The sequence below is a fragment of the Ovis aries genome, chromosome 10 (genome assembly GCF_016772045.2).
Source record: "Ovis aries strain OAR_USU_Benz2616 breed Rambouillet chromosome 10, ARS-UI_Ramb_v3.0, whole genome shotgun sequence".
In the NCBI taxonomy this organism is placed as follows: Eukaryota; Metazoa; Chordata; class Mammalia; order Artiodactyla; family Bovidae; genus Ovis; species Ovis aries.
This window is the reverse complement of record NC_056063.1, coordinates 20,678,192-20,700,618: the sequence shown is the minus strand read 5'-3', so window position 1 is coordinate 20,700,618 and position 22,427 is coordinate 20,678,192. Positions and strand designations below refer to the sequence as shown.

The 22,427-nt window shown below is 43.9% G+C and overlaps 1 protein-coding gene across 9 annotated transcripts in view; it reads right to left on the bottom strand.

The window, feature by feature from the left end:
• Window positions 1-22,068, bottom strand: part of RNASEH2B (ribonuclease H2 subunit B) — an 84,404-nt gene extending 62,336 nt beyond the window's left edge. For 5 of the 9 annotated variants that reach the window (XR_006060939.2, XM_060394370.1, XM_042254752.2 and 2 more), the window contains exon 1: window positions 21,726-22,068. Coding sequence is in view for 4 of the 9 variants with exons in the window: in XM_060394370.1 (XP_060250353.1) it covers window positions 21,726-21,789 (64 nt within the window). In the remaining 5 variants the exon portion in view is untranslated. Of the gene's footprint in view, window positions 1-152; window positions 292-2,372; window positions 2,498-21,259; window positions 21,590-21,725 lie in introns of those variants that run through there. The other 4 variants (XM_042254749.1, XM_042254750.1, XM_042254751.1 and 1 more) reach the window with 4 other exon arrangements.
• Window positions 22,069-22,427: the final 359 nt, after the last annotated feature.

The following is a 22,427-nucleotide window of genomic DNA, read 5'->3' as shown; positions in this document are numbered from 1 at the left end:
GAAGAAACCCAATTTAACGACCAAAAACAAAAATGAAAAGGACAAAAATAGGCAAAACAACTATTTTCAATACACTGAGGATGAGGCGATACAGGAGAGTGATGTCTGAGAGATGAGAAACAAATGAGGGGAGCCCTGTCGCCCCAGCTTACTGCCATGAGAGAGCTCCCAGGCCACGGTGCAGAATGGGAGATCCCGGCTGAAGCCTGGCGGACTCCCTGAGCTGAAGAGATGGAGTGGAGAGTTCTCAGGACGCCACGGCTAGAGTTCCCAAGTCAGCAAAGGCGCGAGCTACGAGCAGAGAAAACCCCGGAGACCTGTAAAGGGTACACAGCTCGAACATTCAGCAGAGTACTGCTCAGTGCGTGCACGGATCTGCCAAAGGGTGGGAGAAAAACTGGCCAAAGAGATTAGAGGGAACAGTGCCCCAGATTCACACGGGGCCCTGCACTGGGCCTGTTCCCAGGCAGACTGGAGAACCTTACAATTCAGAAGACACTGGGCACAGCGCTCCAAAGGGTCCTGCCTCAGTGGTAAGGGGCCAACAGCCCTTGACGAAATGCTGCCAGTCCCACCGAACGAATTCTAAAAGCAGGACCTAAGAGAACCAACTATTTCAAGTACCTCCACTGTGTCCCAGAATGAAGCTTGAGGTTATTTAAGGAATACAAATACATTCATCTGGCAAAAAGGTAAAAGTCACAATGTCTGGTGTCTAATCAAATATTACTAGGCATTCAAAGAAGCAAAAAAATGTGACCCACAATGAGAAAAGAAATAAAGAAATCAATTACTGAGAGGGGGTACTGACGTTAGATACAGATGTTAAAATGTAGAGATAAAAGAATTAAAAACAGTATTCCTCAGGTACTAAAAAACTAGAGACAGAAGATTTTTTTAAGACCCAAGTTGAGATGAAAGATATACCAGATGCAATTAATGGCATAAGGTTAATAAACTTGAAGACACAGCAACAGAAACTATCTAAAATGAAAACACAGAAAAAAATTAAAAAGAACTAAAAATAAAATATTAGCAAACTGTAGGACAAGTTCAAGCATCCTAATAATATATGTGCAATTGGAGCTCCTGAAAGAGAAGAGGGGAGAAACAAGAAACTTGGAGAAAGTACGGCAGGATATTTTTTAATTTGATGAAAACTATAAACCTAAACATTCAAGAAGTTCAATAAACCCAAAGCACAAGAAACAGGAATAAAACTATGCATCAGAATCAACAGTTCAAAACCAGTACTAAAGAAAACATCTTAAAAGCAGAGAGAAAACAATGACACTATGTACTGAAACACAAAGTTTAAAATGAGCAAATTTCTTATTGGAAACAATGTAAAGCAGAAGATAACGGAGAAATGTCTTTAAAATACTAAAAGAACACATGATGAAATCACAGAAAATACCCTTGAAAAGTGGAGGTGGTCACCAGATTCTTTCAGACATACAAAGGCTGGAAAAAATAATCATCAACGGACCCACACAACAAGGAATGCTAAGGGAAGTTCTGCTAGAAGGAACAGGAAACCCCAGGAAAACAGGAATCTAAACAAAGGAATGAGAAACACTGGTAATGGTGACTGCAGAGGTAAATAACTTTTTTTTATTATTTAAATCTCTTTAAAGATCACTGGCTAAACAAAAATAACAATTTAGTGCAGCAGGGTTTATAATCTATGCATAAATGAAATACACGACAATAATAGCATAAAGACCGGGACGGGAGAAATGAAAACACACCATTGAATGTTTTTTGTACTATATGTGGGGTGGTGTTACATCACTTGAAGGTAGATGTAATCATTTAAATATGTGGACAGTAAACCCAAAGGCGCCAGTAAAAACTACAAAACAAAACAAAAATGGTATCCCTAAAAAGACAACAATGGAGATGAAACAGAATCATAAAAAGCACTGAATTCAAAAGAAGGCAGAAAGGGAGTTAAAGCATTACAAAGAACAGATGAAACAAATGAAAACAAATAGCAAAATAAAAGACTCAAACCTAACCACATCGGTAATCACATTCAAGGTAAACGGAGTGAACATTCCATTGAAAGGGCAGAAATTGTCAGACCAGGTAAACAAGGAAGATAAAATTATACGCTCCCTATAAGAAACACATTTTATATATAAAGACACATGTTGATTACAAGGAAGAAGAATGAGTGCGGTTATCATGCTAAACTAACTAAAGAAGAGATGCAATGGCTCTGCTAACAACGGACAAAAGATATGGCCAGGGATAAAGAAGGCTATTTCACAATGATGGATCAGGAGGATACCCTAGATGTTTCCAGTTACACACACAGAGAGCTTTAAGATACACAGAGCAAAAACTGATAAAACCGTTTGCCCTACCTCTAATCCTGGGCAACCGCTAATCCGTTCTCCATCTCGAAAATGCTGTCATTTTGAGAATGCTATGTAAACGGAACCATACAGACTCAATTTTAAGAAATCTTTTAAGGCGTTCTTTTCTGCAGCTTACAAAAACATAAAGGATAAGGGTTAGCACTGTTAACGACGATTCCAGGAGGCTGCAGCCGGTTGTGGCCTCCTCTCCTTCCCCCTCCTGCCTGCTGTTTCTCACTTCCCCAGAGTCACATTTCTTCATTCTGTCTTAAGGCAGAGAAAAGGTGACCTCTCTTTTTCAGCAAGACAGACTTTATTTTATTTTGGTATGACAGTAAATATTTCAGCTTGAACGTGGCAGATTATTATTGATTCTTGTTTCTTTCTGTTTTTCAGTTGAAAACTGTGCTTCTAGTGATGCCTGCCAGTTCCCACCCTTCCCTTCCCCTCCCAGAGCTTAAAATAATCAAACTTTACAAATATCCAAAATCTGAAAAAGATATTTGTAATAACCATTCAAGGGAAGCAGTGTTTCTATTTTTCCCAGGAAGAGCAGTAAGTCCAGAGGATTAGCTATAGCCTAACATGTCAGACTATAAGAACTCTGGAATTACTAAGTACAAATAAATACTGACATTAATGTGTTCTGCTGCAAATGCCAGAGTGCTCTGAAATATGCTTTAAGATATATTAATGCAGATAACAGTGAAATGTCTGTGTAATGGGGAAAAAAGTCATCTTTTCTCATACAGAGCCGACAAAACAACTTGTTATTGGATGTAATCTTTCAACACAGAATTCCAAGTAAGATGCTATACTCTTTAACTAAAATACAGAATGCATTTCAAAATTCATCTCTCCTGTTCAATTTATTCATTTATTTGTTAATTACTGGTTAGTAAAAACAGACCCAGGTCCTGCCCATGAGGAGTGTTTGGATGTCCTATGGAAGAGACATATCTTAGAATCAAATAATCACACAAATGTTGACATCAAACATAACAACTGCTGAGAAGAAGAAATACGTGGACTATGAGATCTTGTGACAGGATATAATACAGATAAGGAGGTCTGGGAAGGAAGGCTTCCTGTGTGTAGCACTGGTTGAGTCCTTTGCTTTGATGCCTAAGAGTTCAAAGGAACTATATATTCACTTTACCAGTCAGACATTCCGTTGGCTTTTGGGCCAAATCCAGTGTCTATATAGGCAGGTTTTGTTTGATATACACATTAAAAAAAAAAATTGAATTAGGTGCCAATATTTGGAAATCAGTTAATTTTACATCAGATATAGTCTCCCTAAATACTAAAAAAAAAAATTATTAGGCAAAGATTTTGCCTTGTACTATCAAAACACCTGGCAACAAAGATTTTGTTAAATGGCAGCTACCACTGTCTAGTTTCCCTTCGTCCTCCAAGGCGTCTGTACACTCATCTCATGGCTGGATGCTTATCAAACGCCACGTCTGTGCTCACTAAACTGCACTATTCTCATTTTCTAGGTACCTACAGCAAAGATCAGATGCTGACTAAATAACCATTTAGTAATAAATACTATCCTCTTACTGAAACCCACTCTATTACCAGTTTGACTATCTGAGGCACTGAGGATAGAGCCGTGAATAAAACAAACCCCTCTGAGAAAAACTGCATTTCAGACGCCCCTTCATCTTCCTGACTGCTGCTTCTTCACCTGAGTCCCTCAAGCTTCTGCCCTATGTCTCATAATCCAGTCCTACAGGGCAGGGAGTAGGACTCAGATCTGAGAGGCCCCGTGTCCAGAAAAGCACTGTCAAACACAAATAAAATGCATCCCACAAATATGAGTCACATTAAAAATTCTCTAGAAGCCACATTAAAAATACATAAAATAGATTTTCAGTGATATATTTAACCCAATGTATCTAAAATATCTTTACTTCAATACATAAAAAACATGAAATATGTTAGCTGTGGGGATTTTTTATGGATGCCTTTTAACAGACCAAGAAAGTTTCCTATTCCTAATTTTTTGAGTGTTTGTAGTCATGAAAAGAGCATTTTCTTGAATATTTTTCCTATGGCTACTGAGATGATTATGTGGTTTGGGGTCTTTTTTTTTTCTGAAATAGTAAATTACATTAAGTGATTTTGGTATGTTGAACCAACCTTATATTCGTAGGACAAATCCTACTTGGTCATGATGTATGACCCTTTTTACACACTCCTGGATTTGATTTGTTACTTTTTGAGAATTTTTGCATCTATGTTCATAAGGGATAGTCTGTAGTTTTCTCATGACATCTTTGTCTGGTTTTGGTATGAGGGTAATACTGGCCTCACAGAGTGAATTGAGAAGTAGTCTCTCTTTATTCATCTTTGGAGAAAAGCTTGTAAAGAGTTGGTTTTAATTTGTTCAGTGTTTAGGTTTTACCAGGGAAGCACTCTGGGACTGGGGTTGTTTCTATGGAAGAGTTTTAATTTACTAATCTAATCTCTTTACCTGCTGTGTGTGTGTGTGTGTATGTAATGTCACTTTAGTCATGCCCAACTTTTGGCGACCTTATGGACCATAGCCCACGAGGTTCCTCTGTCCATGGGATTCTCCAGGCAAGAACACAGGAGTGGGCTGCCACGCCCTCCTCCAGCGGATCTTCCCGACCCAGCGATTACGTCGTCTCTCTGCCGTGTCTGCACTGGCAGGGGGGTTCTCTACCAGTGGCGCCACCGGGAAGCGCCTTCACCTGCTCTGTGTGCTCAGCCGCTCAGCTGTGTCAGACTCTTTGTGACCCCGTGGACTGTAGCCCGCCAGGCTCCTCTGTCCATGGGATTCTCCAGGCAAGGACAGTGGAGTGGGGTGCCATTTCTTAGTCCAGGGGGTCTTCCTGACTCAGGGACCGAGCCCACGTCACTTGCATCTTCTGTGCTGGCAGGTGACTCTCTACCAGCAGCACCGCCTGGGAAGCCTTTATCTGCTACGGGTCTGTTCAAATCGTCTATTTCTTCTTGAGTCCGCTTTTGTAGTTTATGCTTTTCTGGGAATTTACCTATTTCATCTAAATTATCCACTTTGTTGGTTGTTCACAGTATTCCCTTATGCTCCTTTTTTAAATTTCTATAAGATCAGTAATGGTGCACTGTCTTTCATTCCTGATTTTACTGATAAACAGTAATTTTAATTTTCTGTTTCTTGGTCAGTCTAGCTAAAGATTTGCAAAATTTTGCTGGTCTTTTCAAAAGGGCCACTTTTGTTTTCATTGATTTTTTTTCTTTTCTGTGTTGTTTTTCTCTAATCTTTATTTCTTCCCCTCTATCACTCTGGCTACCTGATGCGAAGAGCTGACTCATTTGAAAAGACTTTGATGCTGGGAAAGATTGAGGGCAGGAGGAGAAGGGGATGATGGAGGATGAGATGGTTGGATGGCATCACTGACTCAATGGACATGGGTTTCAGTGGACTCTGGGAGCTGGTGATGGACAGGGAAGCCTGGCGTGCTGTGGTTCATAGGGTCGCAAAGAGCTGGACACGACTGAGCGACTGAACTGAACTGAATGCTTGGGTGTCAGTTTGTTCTTCTTTTCCTAGTTTCTTGGGATGAAAGATTAGGTTACTGACTTGAGATCCTTCTTCTTTTTTAATATAAGCATGTACAGCTAAACATTTTGCTCTGAACACTGCTTTACTTGCATTCCTATGTCACTGCGCTTCATTTTCTTTCATTTCAAAGTACTTTCTAGCTTCCTTTGTAATTTCTCCCTTGATTCACTGATTTTTAGAAGCATGCAAACTTAAAATTTCCACATATTTGTGAATTCCCCACATTTTCTTCTATTAATTGCCTATGTCACTTCACTATCTTTAGAGGGCACACGTTGTACAATTTCAGTCCTTTGACATTTATTGAGGTTTGTTTTATGGTCTCGAATACGGTCTGTTGTGGAGAATGTTCTTGAATGAGCATTCTATAGATGTCTCTTAGGTCTTACTGGTTTATAGAGCTGGCCAAGTCTTCTATTTCCTCAATGATCTTCCTCCTAGTTGTTTTCTCCATATTGAAATGGATGATTGAAATCCCCCACTATTACTGTTCAAATTTCCGTATCACCCTTCAACACCGTCAGGTTTTGGTTCGTGCATTTTGGGGCTCTGTCATTAGGTCATACGTTTATAACTGTTATAGCTTCCTAATTATCATTACAATGCATCCCTCTTTCTGTCCAATAACAACGCTTTAAAGTCTATATCATCTGATATTAGTACAGCCACTTCAGTTCTCCGGTGGTTACCATTTACACGGTGAATCTTTTTTTATCCATTTACTTTCAACCTGTTTGTGTCTTTGACTCTCCAGTGTGTGACCTGTAGATAGCACACAGCTGGATCATGTTCCTCCCTCTCCATCCCGTCAGTCTCCACCTTTTTAATAGGAATGTTTAATACATTTACCACCTGCAAGAGTCTCTGCTGATGGGCAAGGACAGCTGATGTGGCTATACTAACGGCTTTTCGAAGTCTTTTATGGAGGTTTAACTCTCATATCCTCTTCTTAAGTTTTGGGTCAGGTTCTTATTTCCACAACTGCTACTGACCCCTCAGCAGCTGAGTATCAGTTGCCACTGATTGTTTTTGACCAAGGCCCTGAGGACAAGGTTTTCCTGAAGATCAAGTTCTGAGCTTCCGTCAGGTCAAGTGACAATGAAACGGGGCTTTTCCAGGGAGCTGGACAACAGGTCAAACAGGGACAATGCTTTCGGAATGGGCCTTTTTTTTTTTTTTTTTTTTGAGGCGCCCCAAACAAGCCCTGCCCATCCAGTGGTTGCAAGCCTGCTGGTTTTCAAGGTTACTGCAGACCTGAGCAAAGAGAGATGAGCGCAGTTCAAGTTGCAATGCCACAAACCCTGCTCAATGAGATTCAGCAGTTTTTCTTAAATAAACACTCCTCAACTGTTAGAAGCCTTTGGCAAATTTCAAGAGTTCTGAAATAGCTGATTTTGGCCATCTCTGCCAATGTTTTCACTGCTTTTAAGGAGGGATGGATCTACCACCATCAGATTGTGAAGGCTTGGTATGAAAAAACAACTCTTATTGCTACAATGCTTAGTTGATAATTTTGTGTGTGTGCCTGAAGCACATAAGGTTACTTTTGACTCTAAACTAAAGGCTCTGTCAAAGATACAGAGTTTAAAATTTCTCATTTAAATTAGGAAAATCCTGGGTCATCCCTTGGGCTAGTCCCTTACCTATCAAGCTTGAAATCTCCGTTTTTTCCTTTAACTTTTCTGTGTACCTTCAGCACAGCTGAAAGATAGCTAAATTAATTAAGGAAGAAAACAATCTGCTTTTAGACTAGTCGGAAAGAATCAGAAAAGTAGGAGTGTAAAGAAGGGTTTTCCTCTATAAACTATTTTTAATTGGTATCTATTTCTTTTATCAGGTCAGCACAGAAAGAACACAAGGTCTTAAGTCAGACAGATCCATAATCTATTCCCAGCTCCTCTTCTTACTCGGCAGTGCAGCCTTGGGCAAGACATTCAATCTCTTGTACCTCACTTATTTCATTTACAAAATGGGCACAATAATTAATTTATAGGTTTTTGTTAGGCTTAACTCAATGTGAAAGTGCCTAGAACATGCAATAAGCACTCAGTTAAGAATCAGTTTCCTTGCTCTTAACTCTGTGGAAACATTAAGAGTGTGCTAGAAATATTCAGGTCAAGATATAAAAGTCAAGAATCCAAGCACAGAACTGACCACAGGGCCTAACAATTAGCCATCCAAGAGGAGGCTAAATCAGTACCAGTGGAGGCACATCTTAGAGATATTGTGGGTTCAGTTCTAGACCACTGTAACAACATGAATATTGCAATTAAGTGAGTCACACAAACTTTTCGGTTTCCCAGTGCACATAAAAGTTATGTCTATTAAGTGTATAATAGCATTATGCCTAAAAAAGTATAATTTAAAAATATTTTATTGCTAAAAAAGCTATCATTTGCTCTTTAAGTCATAATCTTTTTGCAATAGTAATATCAAAGATCACTGATCAAAAATATAACAATAATGAAAAAGTTTGAAATACTCTAAAAATTACCAAATGTGACACAGAGGCATGAACTGAACAAATGTTGTTGGAAAAATGGTACCAATAGACTTACCCAAAGCAGAGTTGCCACAAACTGTTCATTAAAAAAAAAAAAAGAAAGAAGAAATGCAGTAACTGCAAAGCACAGAAAGCAAAACGCAATAAAATTATGCCTGTATAGTCTTCGCTGCTGGCTCAGTGGTAAAGAATCTACCTGCAAATGCAGGAGACACAGGAGATGCAGGTTCAATCCCTGGGTGGGGAAGATCCCCTGGAGAAAGAAACGGCAACCCACTCCAGTATTCGTGCCTGGAGAACTCCACGGACAGAGGAGCCTGGCGGACTACAGTACGTGGGGTCACGAAAGAGTGTCCCCAACTTAGCAACTAAACAACAAAACATATGCAAGAAACCAGAACGCAAAGCATTTTATGTGCAAAAATTAGGATAACATATATTAGATACTCAGCAGTTTCTGGCACATTCAATGTGCTTGATAAATGTTACATGAATGTGTTGTTTGATTTTTAGAAAAATTTCTCAGTAAGAAATGATAAAAGAAACTTTTTATATTTAATGAGCCAAACTTCATTTATATGGAATATTTACTCATGTGGAACACCTTCTAAAACCCTGCTGAGTAAAATAAGACTTCACATTATATTTTTTAAAAAGTAAGCTTTACTCTTTCTTTCTTTTTTTTTTGACTATTTTCTCTTACATAAGAGGTGACATCATAAGCCATGCTGGCTAAAACTGTTTTCACAAAAACAAAAAATTCAGACAAATCAGAAGCAGGTACTGAGTCTTTTGTGCCACTTTAGATTCAATAGTATCTTAAACTTCCCCATTATCTCAAGCCCTGCCACTTAAGTTTCTTGTGTCTAACCAATTCCACATAGTTTCCTTATGGTCTCCATCTTCCCTGTAAAGATCCAACCTTATGTCTCACTGGTCACCATCAACCCTACAGGCAAACCTTCCATCTGTTTACCATCCCGATCTGAACCCCTCAACAAAGAGGGAACTCTAGATTGCTACTTTCCTGACACGTCAACTTTAACGAAAACATACAGTGACACAGAGACAACTGTGTACAGTCAACGTAAAATAATAGCTCATCTGTATACAGCATTTAGACCAGACAACATCCTTTATATACATATACACATAAACATGGGCTTCCCTGGTGGCTCAGCAGTCAAGAATCCGCCTGCAAAGCAGGAGCTGCAGGAGCTGCGATTTCAATCCCTGGGTCCGGAAGATCCCCCAGGAGGGCATGGCAACCCACTCCAGTATTCTTGCCTGGAGAATCTCCTCATGGACAGAGGAGTCTGGCGGGCTACAGTCCACGGGGTCACGAAGAAAATCGGACACGACTGAAGCGACTTGAGCACGCAGATATGCATACGCACACATACATATACATAATATACCTCCATGAGGGAGGTACAATTTTAACTTCCAATTTTTTAAAGAAAAATTTGACTGAAGTTAAGAAACCTGTCCAAGGTCATAGAGCTATTCAGCTATACAGAGAGCCAATATTTAAATCAGGCAACATTTTTAAACTATGATCCTTTAGAGAAACTCTTAATCTGAAGACTCTTCCTTCTTAACTCAGGAAATGAGAAGGAAGCTCTGAAGCACAATAATTATCTTGGTATAACTGCTGTCCTGTGACACTACCACCTCAAAGCCCTATCCTGTCCTTCTTAGAGTCTTCTTGCTGAATCAGCTGCCCTCACTCCAAGCCAGCCCGTACCCCACAATGCCAGGGGTGAAGTGAAAGGAAGAGGAAGGAGGGGGAGCTGAGGAAAAGGAGAAAGAGAAAAAGACAGGATCAAAAAATATATAAAAGAAGGATGAGAGAAATCTACTGTGAGATACAAGAAACACTGGTAATAAAAACAGTTAAGTGAAGTTTGGTAAAAAAAAAAAAGAAAAGAAAAGAAAAGAAACTGATCTTCCTATTACAATATCCTATGCACAGCTGTATACAGCCCTGCCCCCAATTATCTATGACATTTTAATGCTTAAAAATTAGGGTACAGCACATAATCAAGAGCACAGACTTAACCATTCAGTAATTTTTAATGAATATGTGTAGATGGTGATTTCAGAGGGTAAGAAAAGAACAGTACATGACAAAACATGTTCATTAGGAAGAAAACAAAGTTCAATATTTACAAGAGGTAACTGACATTGCTTTAAATAAGTGAAAGCAAATTCAGTAGATAACAGTAAATACAATATATAAAATAGTTCAATGTATCAAATCAAGGTATTTTTCAGTTACATGATTATGTTCCTCTCTAAATATTTCATCTGTAATAAAACCATTCAGTAATTTTGAAAGGTTACTTGTAAAGCGTTATACAAGCCAAGATGGAACATTATTTTTCATCTGCAGATATTTATCAACTAGTTTTTAAACCTGGCAGCTGTTTCTTATCCCTCTCCTGGTTAAGACAAGTTTCTTCATACTGTTCAAAGACACGAAACAGGGGAAAAGAGAAGAGCCACCTTTTTGCCAAGTGTTCTCATGACTTGGAAGCCATGCGCATTTGTTCCTGACCCTGTCTGATTTTTGGCACATAGCAGATAAGCGCTGAGAAACACACACCCACTGTTACATGGAGAAGAAGGAACAGACATCAAAGCACCACTCATTTTATTTTTAGATACCATATCAAGGCTACTCAGGTTTCTTAAGAAGATCCAGCAGGGGGAAAAAAAAAGATTATCACTCTCATGCTCATGTAATGCTGTGCTCTAAAATAGGTCTCAGTTCGTTTTTAGACTCCAGTCATTAGAATATACTCAGATCCGCTGGTTCCTTCTGCCTGATAGCCAGGGATATCTCCTTGGGAAGGCTTTGCTAGGACACAAGTATAAGGCATGCAAGACAAATCAGCACAGTTTTCAAGCTACTTGCCGCTTCCAGGAATGCTAATTTCAGTAACAACTATATGCCTTCCCTTCCCAAGATGTCAGCACTATTATCAAAGAGATCTGGGTCATTTTCCCTGCTTTGAAGCTCTCAGCTTGCTCAACCACTACAGGAGGCAAACCAAGAAAAGCTGGAGTGGCATGGACTAGGGAAACAATTTCCCAGTAACGGGTTCCTCTAAGAATATCTTTTCATTTTGAAGTTTTGAAGAAAAAATAAAAGTGCCAAGACCTCCTGAGCCAAGACCACAGGAGATAAAATCTCTTTTCTTTAAAGGCTGACCTATCAGTGGCCATGTTTCTAGGAATGGCTTGTGCACTAAAGAAACTAATGCAGAACTCCAGGTTTGCAACCACTCAAAGCCACAAAGGTCAGCAACATAAGGAGATGGAGCCGAGGCCTTGAAATACGTGGGACACAGGAGAATCCTGGAGAGGTAGAAAGGATAGACCTGGCTGGGATGTCCAATAACAGCTGTGGTTCATGGAAAGGAGGTGAGTCTGGCTCCCGGTCATCACACTGACAACGGAGGGCACTCAGCCTGGCCCTCCCACTGCCCCCATGGGGGAGAGGACCATCAGCTGCAGGCAGAGTGGCCTTGCACACAGAGCAGAGGGCCTGGAAGACCTGGGAGAGCTGGCGGTCTCTGCCCCTTAACTCCTATTGAGCGTTGGGCAGATTATTTGACTTCTTGAAGTCTTTAAAATGGGGAAAGCCTCTGTGGACTACTTCCCATGGTTGCTGTGAGGGTCAAATACAATAACATATACCAGCGTGTATTATAACAGTGTAAGAGATGGAAGATACGGGCCTAGCAGGTGGGTTTCCTAAAAATGATATAAACCTTGGCAAAGCAAGGAGAGTTGGACACAACTAAAGTGACTGGGCACACAGGCACTGCCGTACCTCTATGCCATTCAAAGACTACCAATTACCAGGACAGGCTAGGTCACGTGTGGCTGAGGCTCCTGGCTGGAGCTGGGTCTCACGGCTGAGTGAAGGCAGGGGCTGGCTCTTGGGCCATCCACCCTGCACTTTTTCCTTCTTCTGGACAAAGGGGACACCCTCAGCACCCTCTGTGGTCCTCCTCTCCTACCTACGCTGCTCATGGAGCTCACAGCTCCTCAGTTACAACTCACGGCGGGTGGAGGCTGGGTTACAAGCAGTCACAGGGAACCAGTCAGAAGGCTGTCTTGAAGACAGACAGCTAAGAGAAGGGGGCAGCTTCTGCCAGCAGACACCAGGAGGTTTGAGGCCTGGGTGCAGGGTGTATGCAGCCTGTTTCATACGGACTGGAGGAAATTGGTTTAAAAAGACGAAGTGACTGCTGAGACAGGCACACACCCTGGACCTCCAGGTGCTGGGGCGCCCTACTCCCGAGGTCTCAGAGCTCTCCACCACCCCGCCACCCTGCCCCACACAGCTAGCCTTTGCCAAGCACACATGGCCCTGCTAAGGAAGTCCTGAAGAAGCATAGTCAGGTTTCCTAACACACCATTAGGATGTGTTGGTCCCACACGAAAGAAAGAGTAATTTCCAGACTAAGGTAGACCCATGGTCCATTCAAACAAGCATCCTACTTATGGCAAATGTGCCAGGGTCGCTTGCAGGAAACCACACTTGTCTTCAAAAATTCAAGCTCAAATGGCTTCCAAAACATCCTAGCCTGGCTGTACGTTCACTATGGGTCTATGAATTTATCTTCACCCTTCTGGCATCTGACTGAATTTTCTCTCTTTGTCCACTCGTAAAGATAAGCCATTCCTAATATGTACTCCCTACCCTGTGAAGCCAGAGAAGGCAATGGCACTCCACTCCAGTACTCTTGCCTGGAAAATCCCATGGATGGAGGAGCCTGGTAGGCTGCAGTCCACGGGGTCACTAAGGGTCGGACACGACTGAGCGACTTCACTTTCACTTTTCACTTTCATGCATTGGAGAAGGAAATGGCAACCCATTCCAGTGTTCTTGCCTGGAGAATCCCAGGGACGGGGGAGCCTGGTGGGCTGCCGTCTGTGGGGTCACACAGAGTCGGACACGACTGACATGACTTAGCAGCAGCAGCAGCACCCTGTGAAGTGACAATTCTTATTTGGTTGATTTCTTACAGTATAAATAAACTAGTCACAGTTCAGTTCAGTTCAGTCACTCAGTCGTGTCCAACTCTTTGTGACCTCATGAATCGCAGCACACCAGGCCTCCCTGTCCATCACCATCTCCCAGAGTTCACTCAGACTCACGTCCATCGAGTCCATGATGCCATCCAGCCATCTCATCCTCGGTCATCCCCTTCTCCTCCTGCCCCCAATCCCTCCCAGCATCAGTCTTTTCCAATGAGTCAACTCTTTGCATGAGGTGGCCCAAGTACTGGAGCTTCAGCTTTAGCATCATTCCTTCCAAAGAAATCCCAGGGTTGATCTCCTTCAGAATGGACTGGTTGGATCTCCCTGCAGTCCAAGGGACACTCAAGAGTCTTCTCCAATAGCATAGTTCAAAGGCATCAATTCTTCGGTGCTCAGCCTTCTTCACAGTCCAACTCTCACATCCATACATGACCACAGGAAAAACCATAGCCTTGACAAGACGGACCTTAGTCGGCAAAGTAATGTCTCCGCTTTTGAATACACTATCTAGGTTGGTCGTAACTTTTCTTCCAAGGAGTAAGCGTCTTTTAATTTCATGGCTGCAGTCACCATCTGATTTTGGCTCGTCACAAGCCTCTTCAATGCTCAAAGTATGACCTACAGATTCTCTTTGTCAGCTTATTCATGTCACAGAGTTTCTGTCTTTCTCAAAAAAAAGGAGAAAAAAATTTTAGCCCCCTAGAAGATGCCATGGAGAAGAGAATGGCACCCCACTTCAGTATTCTTGCCTGGAGAATCCCATGGACAGAGGAGCCTGGTGGGCTACAGTCCACAGGGTCACAGAGAGTCAGAGAGTCAGAGAGTCAGACACGACTGAAATGACTCAGCACACACACAGCTCTGCATTAAATCAGTCTAGCCATCCTTCCCTAATTCTATGTAAAAGTATAGCACACAGAGCCACATAGGACTCTTGTGTAACCTCAATGTCCCTCAGTGTTTTAGTCACTGTTCTAGCAAATAAGAGTAAACAGTGAAATAAAAGCAGGAATAGAAAAATGAGAAAAAAAATGCCACTGGGATTTATTCTACGACACCAACAACACAAAAAGGTTAGAAAATATATTCCTAAAATTGTTATTTTTAAGTGGCTGGATGATGGGCAAATCTCTTTTTTCTGTATATTTTTCTGCATTACTAAAATTTCTGCACTGACTATGTACCGTCCTAACTTAAAAAATGTTACTGAAAAAAACACACTGGAGAACAATGTGGTTAAATAAACAGTTAAATGGTCAAAACCGAGGTTAAATGAGCAGCTGGAGATGGCAGAGGGCCCTGTCAAAAGCTGTGGGGACATCAGACCCTCACAGGGGGATTGACTCTGGCTGGAGAGCCTTCAGTGGCCCGGATCCTTGCAGGTTCAGGAGGTAGAAAATGGGCTCAGAGCAGGTCAGAACCTTTCACCAGAGGGCTCACTCCACTTCAGCAAACAGCCACACCTAGAACAGAAAGGCCCTTCCTTTTAAAGGTATTTTAAAAGGACATATGGAGGACCTCAGAACAAAAAACGCTGGAAGGGTCTGGTGGCATGTATGCTTTCAGAGGCGAGCCTACCACTGAGGAACTAATGGGGCCACTGGGGAGAAAGTGCCTGGATCCTCCCCAGCTACAGGCACGCACTGGGCATCCAACACACACTCATATAAACGACAACGAACTGAACAACCGCGATGAAACGTGTAGGTGGTGGGAGAGGTGTGGCTAAGTAGCACACTAACAGTGGGAGCAGGCCTGAAGGCAGGCTTCCTGCAGGAGGTGACACCTGCGCTGGGTTAGAGATAAGAGTTCTTCAACAGTTCTTTGCCAAGCAAAGTATGTGAAAAAGAGTGCGCAGGGGTCCAGGCAGGCACAAGTCATGGGCACTCAAAGAAAGAGAAGCTGTGTAACCCCAAAGTAGTGCTAAGTATTTCACTGAGGAATCCAGTCAATAGACAGTAAGAGTCAACAGTGAAATCAAGGCAGAGACAGAAAAGAGAACACTGGAATTCATTTTGTGATACATACAAATGGCTTAGCTTCAGGGAAGACAAAGGCGAACCAAGCCTTGAATCAAGGGTAGAATTTGGATGGAAGGGGAAAGGGAAGAAAAAGGATAGTATGAGCAAAGACAAAGGCTGTGGGGAGAAACAGAATGAAAGAGATTTGTTCTTTCAGCAAATGTTCATTGCATGCCTCCTCTGTCCCAGGTCTGGGAGCTAAGAGGTTGGGGTCCAAGAGGGGGCTGATATTTAATTCAAGCCAACAGACAACAACCCCATGAGACCAGTACTATTCTCCCCACTGCAGAGATGAGGAAATGGAGGCTTTACAAAGAGCAGTTTTTCCAAGGACACAGAGCTCATAAATAGTATACATCTACTTTTTAGGTGTGTTTTTATTATAGCCAGGCTTTCGAGAACGTTGATGAGCTGTTTGTTTCTTAAAACATCATGGTTAGCGCTCAGAGCTGGCGGGGGTTGGGGGAGAACCAAGCAGTCCCTATTCTGCTATTCAAGTGGAAAAAAAAAATCATGAGCATGTCTTACTTTCCTTTTATGAATTCTTTTCTGCCCTGGAGGATAAATATGTGGGAGTCTTGAGTCCTGACTTACAAACATCCAAGGCCTTTTGGAACAATTGCTAGCAGGACCGGATCATGCTCTGGAAACCGCTGGATTATACTGACTGGCAACTGATTGAGTCCATTCACTCCAGAACGTGCTCAAAGAGCAAGGGGAGCGTGTCCAGTGAGCGGTCATTGGAGAAAGGTCAGCCAGGTTAACTCCAAAAACGTTTCATAAAGACAAAACCAGATTGAGGATTTGTATGGAACATGTGAAAAACATTCTGCTGGAAAACTCAGAGACTCCCTCTCGGCCATCAGCCTTACTATTCGGTAAACGACACATCTTCCAGGAAGCTGCGCTGAATGCTTTGGAGCTGTGGAAAGTCAGCACGTGAACCCGCCAGGTTCCCTGTCTCTGGCCAACTTAACGCAGGTTACCCCCAGGTGATCAAGCTCTTCTGGAAGCAGAGAAGCTTCCAGCCCACAAGTTGTAATTCTAAGCACAGACACACATACATGCAAACGGTATTGACAAAGAACAAAATAAGCTGCTTACACTCTTCTGAGGCTAACCATATGCCTTCAGGTAAAAAGAGGAAAAAAGTTTTATTTTTTTAGGGTCATTGAAAAGTCATTCGGGTCTATAGTAATTCTTTCTTTGCCACATTAAACTTTTACTTTTCAAACAAGAGGTGTTTCTTGTGGGCCTATGAAAAAAAAGCTATGAGTCTCTAATCAAAAGTAACATTAATATAAATTTTCTCTATTATTAAATAAGAAATTCGTTTTTCCTTTTTAATATTTTTTAATCCATTAAAATTAGAATATAGCTTTAAAGCTTGCAGTCATACAAATCTATTTTTGTGTTTCTTCTTGAGAGACAAATCTGATATTATTCTGTGTGATTAACATGGCACCTCACACGCAAGGGTCGTTTCTGTACTTGGAATGTCTAAGGCAGGCAGGCCTGGAATAATCTCCCAGACAGCACTCCGTCTGCACTCCACCTCCAAAAGCTGGCATTGCTAATGCGATCTGTGAGGGAAAAATACCAAATACCTAAAATACTTTAAAACGTGTATTTCCATAAAGTAAAGGGAAATAACTTTATTGCAGAATTTGTCTACAGCTGAAGATGTTTAATCCAGTTTGACCTGAAAGGGAAAGTGTTAGTTGCTCAGTCATGTCTGACTCTTTATAACCCCATGGACTGTAGCCTGCCAGGCTCCTCTGTCCATAGGATTTTCCAGGGAAGAATACTGGAGTGGGTTGCCATTTCATTCTCCAGGGGATCTTCCTGGCCCAAAGATCAAACCCAGGTCTCCCACATTATAGGCAGATTCTTCACCATCTGAACTATCAGGGAAGCCCTAGTTTGACCTGGACTCTCCAATCAGGCAGCGGCTGACTAAGGCGAGATTTCAGCGTGATCCCTGAGATCATTTCTGTACTTTCTTTTTCCCTCACATAACATTAGGGTTTCCCAACCCTTTCATGTTTCCTTGGGGATGGCTAAGTAACAGAGTTCAGCCACAGGAGCAGTCTACCCAGTCTTCTCTCCTGCATTCACTGAATCCATTCCTGCTGGCATCCACTCCAACTTATTAGGACCGACAAGCATACAAAACTTGGACTAGAGAAAAATATTAAAAATATAACTTAAAACATTTACTTTTAGGGCAGCAAAGAGAGCTGGAAACTTCTACCTTATTCCAAAAAGTAGAGATGTTCACGGTCTCTTGTAGCAACTAAAAGTGCAAACCAGCTAGTGTTCCAGGCCATGTGGGAGAAATGTTGAAGACCAACCCAAACTGCAAGAAACGCTTACCTTGCTGAAACGGGAGGCCGTTCTGTTTCCACTGGCCTATAAAAATCAAGGCCCCACGTCTGACTACCTCACAAGTGTCCCTTCCAAGTTTCAGCTCTTGTTTTTCTGGGATATTGGGCTTCTCAGACAAACTGAAAACTAGCAGCAGAGAGACCTAACTAGTACTTTTTAATACGTCCTTTACTGTGTCCTTTAAGATAGAATACAGTCGTATGGCAAGGTGTGGGCTGCCCCACTGATTCAGCAGTAAAGAATCCACCTGCAATGCAGGAGATTCGGTAGGAGCCATGGGTTTGATCCCTGGGTCAGGTCCCCTGGAGAAGGGAAAGGCAACCCGCCCCAGTATTCTTGCCTGGAAAACCCTATGGACAGAGGAGCCCGGGAGGCTACAGTCCATGGAGTCACAAAGAGTGGAACATGACTTAGCAACCAAGCAAACAACAGCGGTAGGGTACGGTTCTCCTCCACTCAAATGCATAACTTACTGGGGCAGACTTTTCATCTACTGGAAAAAAAACAAGAAGTCTGTGAAGATGGGCCTCATACCCTGTACTTACATGTACTCCCGTGACTGTGGGAATTCGGACCCACCATAAAGATAAAGACAGCTAAACCTGAGGCTGGCTGTTTCTATCTCCCAGTCCAGCTCCCTAGGGCTGGCCTACGCAGTGGTTCCTAGTGGAACCTCTGACCAGCACCACTGGCATCACTGGGTACCTTGTTAGAAATGCGCATTCTGCCCCCAGACCTACTGAGTCAGAGACTCTCCGAGGCTCAGTTCCCCAGGTGACTGATGCCCCCAAGTCTGAGAAGTACAGTTGCACAGAGGTAACTATCACACCACCGGCATCTGTAACTCCCAGAGCCTGCAGGTGGCAGTAAAGGCCAGTTAGAAGAATTACAGGCACTAGAAGCTCAAGTTCTAAGTGTTCCAGAGCCAGCCTGCCTGACCACACTGTTCAACAGTTTCTTAACAGCTGGCTCAGCCTCCTCCAATGAGTTTGAAGGTCACGGTACGTCCCAGCTTTGAACAGGAACTGGACTGAAATTCTTGTGGTCCGAAAGAAGAAATATTGACCCTATGAATTTCAGGGATGCAATCAATATTTAATTATCTTAAAGATTTTGTGTTTAATACTATGAGGATACAAACATACCTGAAGAATGAAAATTTCAATACTTATTAAATAGAACAATAAATTCAAATTATTCTCAGCCATTACGTGTATCTGACTTATTCTTATGCACTCTGAATGGTTAGAGTTCCCACTATTAAAATCTCATTGAGATAACATGGTAACAGTGAGAAATTTTCTACTGTAAAGCAGGTATCAGGCATCCCTTTACTATTTACTAGACTCTATGAAAACCCTGAATTTTGCATTAATTTGCCTTACACAAACTACAAACATCTCCAGTGAGGATGTGGAGCAACGGGAACTCTCACACAGCTGGGCAAATAAATCGGTACAACCACTTTGGAAAACTGTTGAGCAGTGTCCACCAAAGCTAAACACAATATCCAGGGCCAGCAATTCTACTCCTGGGTTTGCACCACAGAGAGATGATTACATCCTGCTACTTAAAGCCTCATAAAAGTGTTCGTAGAAGTGTAACTCCTAATACGGAGAAGGTAATGGCAACCCACTCCAGTACTCTTGCCTGGAAAATCCCATGGATGGAGGAGCCTGGTGGGCTGCAGTCCATGCAGTCAAAAAGAGTCGGACACGACTGAGCGACTTCACTTTCACTTTCATGCATTGGAGAAGGATATGGCAACCCACTCCAGTGTTCTTGCGTGGAGAATCTCAGGGACGGAGGAGCCTGGTAGGCTGCCATCTATGGGGTCGCACAGAATCAGACATGACTGAAGTGACTTAGCAGCAGCAGCAGCAACTCGTAATAGTTACAATCAGGAAAAAATAATCCAAATATCCACCCTCAGTAGTGGAAAAAAATAATATGACTATGCATACAATAAAATAGACACAGCAAGGAAAACACAAATGAACCAACAATCCTGACCACTGCTACAGACTACAGATGAGCCTCACAGACGTAACGCTGAGTAAAAGATGCAAGGGGTTAAGAATCACGTGCTTGACCAAACAGGCAGAACAAATACCTGGTGACAGAGGTCAGCATAGAGGTTACTGAGCCCATCTAGAACAGGCAAGAGGAGCTCACAGGATAAGTTCTAGGTCTTAATGTGTGGAATGGTGACAGGGGTGTACACATATGAAAAGTTCATGGACTTGCACACTTAAAACTTTTACACTTTACTATATGTACATGGGTTTCCCAGGTGGCTCAGCAGTAAAGAATCTGCCTGCCAGTGCAGGAGAGGCAGGTATGATCTGGGCCTGGGTCGGGAAGATCCCCTAGAAGAGGAAATGGCAACCCACTCCAGTATTCTCATCTGGGAAATCCCATGGACAGAGGAGCCTGGCGGGCTACAGTTCATGGGTTCACAAAGAGTCGGACTGGTCATGACCAAATGATTAAACAACAATATATATGTTATATTTCTTTATAAAGGGACAACGATATGTATAATTCTTTACAAAGAGGAAAATTAAACACACACAAAATATCCTTGACAGATTATCCTGTAATAACTTTCAATATCTATCATAAAAATCTTCCCTGATGGCTCAGAAGGTAAAGAATCGGCCTCCAATGTAGGAGACGTAAGAGATTCAGGTTTTATCCCTGGGTCAGGAAGATCCCCTGAAGAAGGAAATGACTACCCACTCTAGTATTCTTGCCTGAAAAACCCCATGGACAGAGGAGCCTATAGTCCAAGGGATCACAGAGTCGGACACGACTGAGCAACTAAGCACATATAAAAATCTAAATTACTGGGCAACTACATCTGTCATCAGAGTATCATTTACTGCAAAAATACTGCATTTGCTGAGCTACATCTCAAAATTAGATACAGAGAAGAATGGGCTTTCCTATATTCAATTACGCCATCAAATCAATGTATCCTTCTATGAAAAGGCCAAAACTTTCTGGCTTGCACTCCCTGGTCCCAAACTCCATTTATTCTGCCACTTCATGCCATCATAGGTGGCAACTGACGTCCATCATCTTTAGCCCCTGCAGGCCTGGATGTGGTCACCATCCCGGGGAGGCTGACAAGGCTGGCTCCAATCCTTAGCTACCTGCCTGAATCTCTCCGAATCACCCCTGTCCTAACCCCCACCACCATGCAGCCTCACAAATCAAGGCATGTCCCAGTGGAGGGAAAGTGTTAAGACAGCACAGCCTTCAGGTCAATGCGAACCTATTGGATTCTAGGTTCCGATCTAGTAGGGCTCAGACGCTAAGACAACTGTCAACTAGGACATACCAAATTACACCCCAAGAGCAGACACCTCCAGGCCTCGCCGCTGGCCCCCAGGTCCTGAACCCGCGCGGCCCTCCCCAAGCCTGCGCCGCTCCCTCCAGGCCACCCGATCCACAAAGAACCCGAACGGGGAAAATCCACTCGGTCTGCTTCTGCGCTTCCGGCTCAGGTTTAAAAAAAAAAAGCGAAACCGAGGGCACTGTGACCAAGAGGAGGAACCACGTGTTCCGGGTGACACTCGGGTCCCCCACGCGCGGCCGCGGGGGCAGGGCCGGGGTTGGCAGCCCCTAGACTCGGCGCTGACTCGCAAACAGTCAGGGTTCGCGCGCGCGCGAGGGACCGCGGGCCGGAGGGGGCGCGCCCCGTCGCCGAGAACCCGCCCGGCGCGCTCTCGGGCAGGGCCGCCCAGGGCAGGAGCCGGGGCCGCGCCCGCGCCCGCGCGCCGCCGCCCCGGGCCCGGCGTGGTTACCTGGGAGCAGGAACACGTGCTGCCAAACGCGAGCCCCCTCCCCGCCGTCCGCGCCGCGCGCCATGCCACTCGTCCGCTCCCGGCGGCCGCGGGCCTCAGCTCTCGGAGCGCGGGCTCGGCGAGACGCGGGTGGCAAATGGCGGGAGAAGGGTCGATTCCGGGAATGCGGCGGGGCCCGGGGCGCGCGGCCGGCCGGGCGAACGTCGTCTCGTTTCCGGAGTCCGCCAGCGGCCCAGATTTCAGAGTTTAAATTGAGCGCCGAGCCCAGGCTGCCGGCCCCCTGGCTCGTCGCCCGCCGGCAGGGAAGGGTCGCGGCCTCTCCCCCCTCCGCGGCTCGGCCAATGGTAGCTGCTCACCCGCGGCGCCCCGTGACGCGGCCCGGGGGCGGGGTCGCCGGGGCCCGGAGGCTCCGGGTCCGCGCTCCCAGCGGCCGTCCGCGCGCGCGGCGGGGCGCGGCCCGGGGAGATCGCGGCGAGGCCGGGTCCCCGGGCCGTGGGGCACCCGGAGGCTGGACGCTCGCCGCCCCAGTAGGCTGGCGGACGCGCGCACACCTGGCCGGACGCAAAGCCTGGCGCAAATTCCTCCTGAGGACGAAAACCGTCCGTCACACCCGAATCCTCATGCCGCTGTTCCTCGTCAACGTTTCTGGATAGCGCTTGCATTCTGCGTTGGAATTAATGCCAGAATCTGGTGTGCTTTGTG